General features: G+C 42.6%; 1 protein-coding gene across 1 annotated transcript; it reads right to left on the reverse strand.

Annotated features, from left to right (window-relative positions):
• Positions 1 to 36: 36 nt before the first annotated feature.
• CSUI_003339 (3 5 -cyclic nucleotide phosphodiesterase domain-containing protein) lies at positions 37 to 4,034 on the reverse strand (the record flags this gene model as incomplete). Its single annotated transcript, XM_068063537.1, has 2 exons — positions 1,509 to 4,034; positions 37 to 510 (listed from the first exon to the last, which is right to left on the reverse strand). Coding segments are annotated over exons 1-2 (2,823 nt in total), but the record flags the coding sequence as incomplete, so codon positions are not given.
• Between the last annotated feature and the right edge of the window lie 127 nt (positions 4,035 to 4,161).

Here is a 4,161-nt window from a genome sequence, read left to right on the forward strand (position 1 = left end):
GATAGATAGATAGATAGAGAAGTCTGTATTTACTTCAAAGGAATTTGTCGTGCCTGGATGCCCGACGTCATGAGCCATGGCTGATATAATGGAGGCCGCTCTCTGCGTCTTTCCTAGTAAACCCCACAAGGTTCCTTCTCCTTCTCTTTCCTCTTCTTCTTCTTGTTCTTCTTCGTCGTCTTGTTCTCGTTGTGATATTTCTCTTCCTTCTTTCTCTAGGTCTCTTCTTCTTCTTCCCCTCCTCCTTTTCTCTCGAGTCATAGCGGAAGAAGAAGAAGAGGGAAACGGCGCAGGAATGGTGAGGAGACACCTCAACATATGCGTGACGTCGGCCGCATGCACGGCGTTATGATAGGGGATCGAGGAAGAGTAACATAGAGATAGAGCCTCTAAAAAGGAATAGAGAGAAGAGCCAGAAGGACGTGTCTTCAGAGACGCCTTATCAACTTGAAAGAAAGTCGACAGAGAAGATGAAGATGACGGAGAATAAGCAAAGAGCTCCAATCCTACCTGAAAAAGAGACAGAGAGAAAAGAGCCACGCAAGGAAGACTACAGAGATCTCGTATCAAAAGAAGCGATGAAAGAGTGGACCTTCGTGCTCTTCTCTTCTTCTACGTGCATGCGAAGACAGAGAGAGATAAACTCTGAAAGGCAAGAAATCTACTTCAATAGAACCACACCCATCATACGTAGAAAAGAAACACATACAAACATACATACGTAGATATATACATATAGAGAGAGACAGATACAACAAATATACATATAGAGAGAGAGAGAGATACAAATATACATATAGAGAGAGAGATACAGATATAAATATAGAGAGAGAGACAGATACAAATATACATATATAGAGAGAGAGATACAAATATACATATATATAGAGAGAGAGATACAGATATAGATATAGAGAGAGAGATGTATACACTACTGGGTATGTCGATATATATGCCTACACGTATCTATCTCTAGATGTATTTTTGTATGTATGATGTGTCTTAGGCAGTTGTATATAAGTGCCATGGAATCTTACTTATGACTAGCCTTGTCTTGGATGATAGAGCTCACACATCCCTTGCTTTCTTTTAAGCTTCTATACACCTGACTCGATACACGTTCATATGCAACTTAAAGAGATAAGTCTCTTACTATCCTCCTCTCTCTCTCTCTGGGGGAGAAGCAAATAAGTCCATTCAAATCTTACGGATCTAGGCACACAAGTCAATACATACATACACATGTACCCCCAGATCTGTAGGCAGATACAGCTATCTATCTCTTTATCTATTGCTGTGTATATACACATATATATCTCACTGTGTCTCTCTCTCTGAATATATATAGTCAGATAGATGTCTATATGTGTACGGGAAAATGAGATGCTTTAGATATCGACTCCCTAGCGTGTAGTTTTCTATCTTTGTCAGGAGAAGAGGAACGCATCGATTTGAAAGGGGAGAGATCATCTTCTTCTTCTTGTTCTCCTTGTTCTTTTTCTTCTTACGGCTTGTAAAGCTTTTCCTTTCGTACAGCTTTGTAGCTGAAAGGGGTCGATGCCCCAGCATACCCCTATACGTCTACGTATCTGTCTAAACACTCTCATTTCTCGACAGGTTTCTTCTCCTTCTTCTCCATCTTCGAAATAAGAATAAAGGGGGAAGCAAGATGAAGAAAAAGAAGAGAAGGCCTTTCTATCACTTTTCCATGGCTGTGCTTCTCGTTTGTCTCGTTCTTCGCTTTCCTTCTCCTCTTGTGTGGGGGGAAGTAAAGCTCTTTCTTCCTCCGCATTTCTTCTTCTTTTTCGTTGATCTGCATGCTCTTCGTTTTCTTGTCTCAATTCTTGTAGACTGCAGGATGTATCTAGGCGCGATAGAGGAATTCCATCTCCGCTTTCCCCGTCACGTAAGAGAAGAGGAGTCTCAGCGATGAGAGATCTCCTCAATGGAATCTTGTTCTCTTCTTTCTCGGAAATCTTCTTTTCTCCTTCGCATTGCGCCTCTTCTATCTCGGTGGCAATGCTATGCCTAGAGACGTCTTGACTTTTCTTGGGGAAGGGCGGGGGTTTCTTACCATTTCTTTCCTCTTCTCGTTCTTCTTTCTTCTTCTCTCTCTTCTTCTCCATCTCTAGTGAGGAAGAGCGAGAGAAGCATGTGAGAGATGGACGGAGATCATTCTTTCTCTTTCTGAAAGTTGTCCTCTCACGGTCGATGAGAGGTTCTTCTTCTCTCTTTCTCTCTTCTTCTCTCCTTCTATGAGCTTCAAGACCATCTAGCCGACACAAGCCAACGAGCTGTTGCAAAGGTAAATAGAACTGACACGTGGAATGAAGAAAGAAAATAGGAGAATCTCTTCTTCTTCTTCTCTCATCTTTCATCTCTTGGACATTATGAGTATCGCCTGCGGATCGCCGCGGACGACCTAGAAGCATCAGAGAAGAAGAAGAAGATGCGAGGACAGGTGTGACGGCGGAAGAAGAAGTAGAAGAAGGTGAGAAGGATGAAGATGGAGAAAACGTTGGAGAAGAGGAAGAGGAAAGACCCCTTCTTGCTGTTGTCTTTCTTTTTCTCCTCCTATCACTTTTTGTTCTCCTCCACATGAAATAATCTTCGTCTTCATCTTCTTCTTCCTTCGTCTGTCTTCTTCTTTCTCTTCTTCTATCGTCTTGTCCTTCTTCTTCTCGGTGACCTTGTTCTTCTCTTGTCTCGAAGAGTAATCTGTCTCTTCTTCTTTCATCTTCTCTCTCCATTCTATAGGAAGACCTTGTCTCCCGTGTTCTCTCTTTCAAACTCTCCTCTCTGTCTCTCACTTGATCCGTTCCTTTCTTATCTTCTTCTTTCTCTTCATCTCCCTCTCTTTCTTCTCTCCTGTCTCTTCTATCTAGTCGAGGACAGTTCACACTGGCTCTGCTCTCAAAAGAAGAAAAAGAAGAAGTGGGCCCCCTGCTGAAAGGAACAGCCGCAGAAGGAGAACTCGTCGTCTTCATAGAAAGGCTTGTTATGGTATGAGGAAGAGGCGAAAACGGAGATACAGGGTGTTTAGAAAGAGATGTCTTTCTTGTCAGTTTCTCAACATGTTGAGGTGTACATACACTCCAAGGTGTATGTGGGTATCCTTCATCTCGGCTTTTCGGTGTATGACTGCTGGAAGGAGGTCCTTCTCTAAGAGTCTCATATCGATCTGGAGTTGTCGACAAAGAGATACGATCATCTTCATCTCCTATATAGTAATAGATGACTCCCTCTCTGTTTTCGCATGTCTCTTCGCTCTTCTTGTTCTTCTTTATCTTGACCTCTTCCTCTTCTTCTATTTTCTCCATGATCCTTGAGCTCTGCTCGATCAAAATCTCTTCCTCTTCTTCTTCATCCGCATTCGTCTTGTCTCGCGTTTGCAAGAGTGTCCTAGGAGAAGGCGCTTCTTCTCTCTCCATCACCGTTTCATCTCTCTCGGTCCTTCTTCTCCTCGGCAGAGAAAATTTCACTCGAGAAGTTGCCAAATCAGAGGCGTTTCTCTCACTGCGCGGATGAATGAGAGAACGAAGAAAAGAAGAAGACGAAGAAGAAGAAGAGAAGGAAGGTAACGAGGAGAAGGGAGAGGCAGATCGAGAAGAAGAAGAAGAAGGAAGATGATCGGGTCTCTCATTAGTGATCTCACGACGTTGTAGAGAGTTTACCTTCAGATCATCTCCTGTATGGCTCATACGTTTGCCTTCGCTTCTCTTATTTCCTTCTATGTATTTATCCATATCTGCCGAACTCATAGTGTGCTTAAGCTTCTCTATATTTTCTTTCTTTTCTTTTCTTCTGTTTGTCTCGATCTGATCTTTCACACCATAATTCTCTCCGTTCTTTGTCATCTTCTTCGTTTCTTCTTCTTCTCCTGAGAGGGCTACTGAAAGAACTCGATCCCCCGTCTCTTTCTTCTCTTTTCTTCTCTCTTCTTTTTCTTCTCTTCTTCCCTCGACTTCTTCCTCTTCTTTCTTTTTTCTTCTTTGCTTTTCTTCTGTCTTCTTCAGTCCGCGTGTTTTCTCTTCCTCTGAGAGAAGAAGAAGAAGACGGCTCTTCTTCTTTTTCTTCTTCTTTCTCTTCTTGTTGTCTCGTCATTGACCAAGGAATCCTCGCCATTTCTTCTGCTTCCTGGGTCAGACTCTTCATCTTCTT

Source organism: Cystoisospora suis, assembly GCF_002600585.1.
Source record: "Cystoisospora suis strain Wien I chromosome Unknown contig_1462, whole genome shotgun sequence".
Lineage (NCBI taxonomy): Eukaryota > Apicomplexa > Conoidasida > Eucoccidiorida > Sarcocystidae > Cystoisospora > Cystoisospora suis.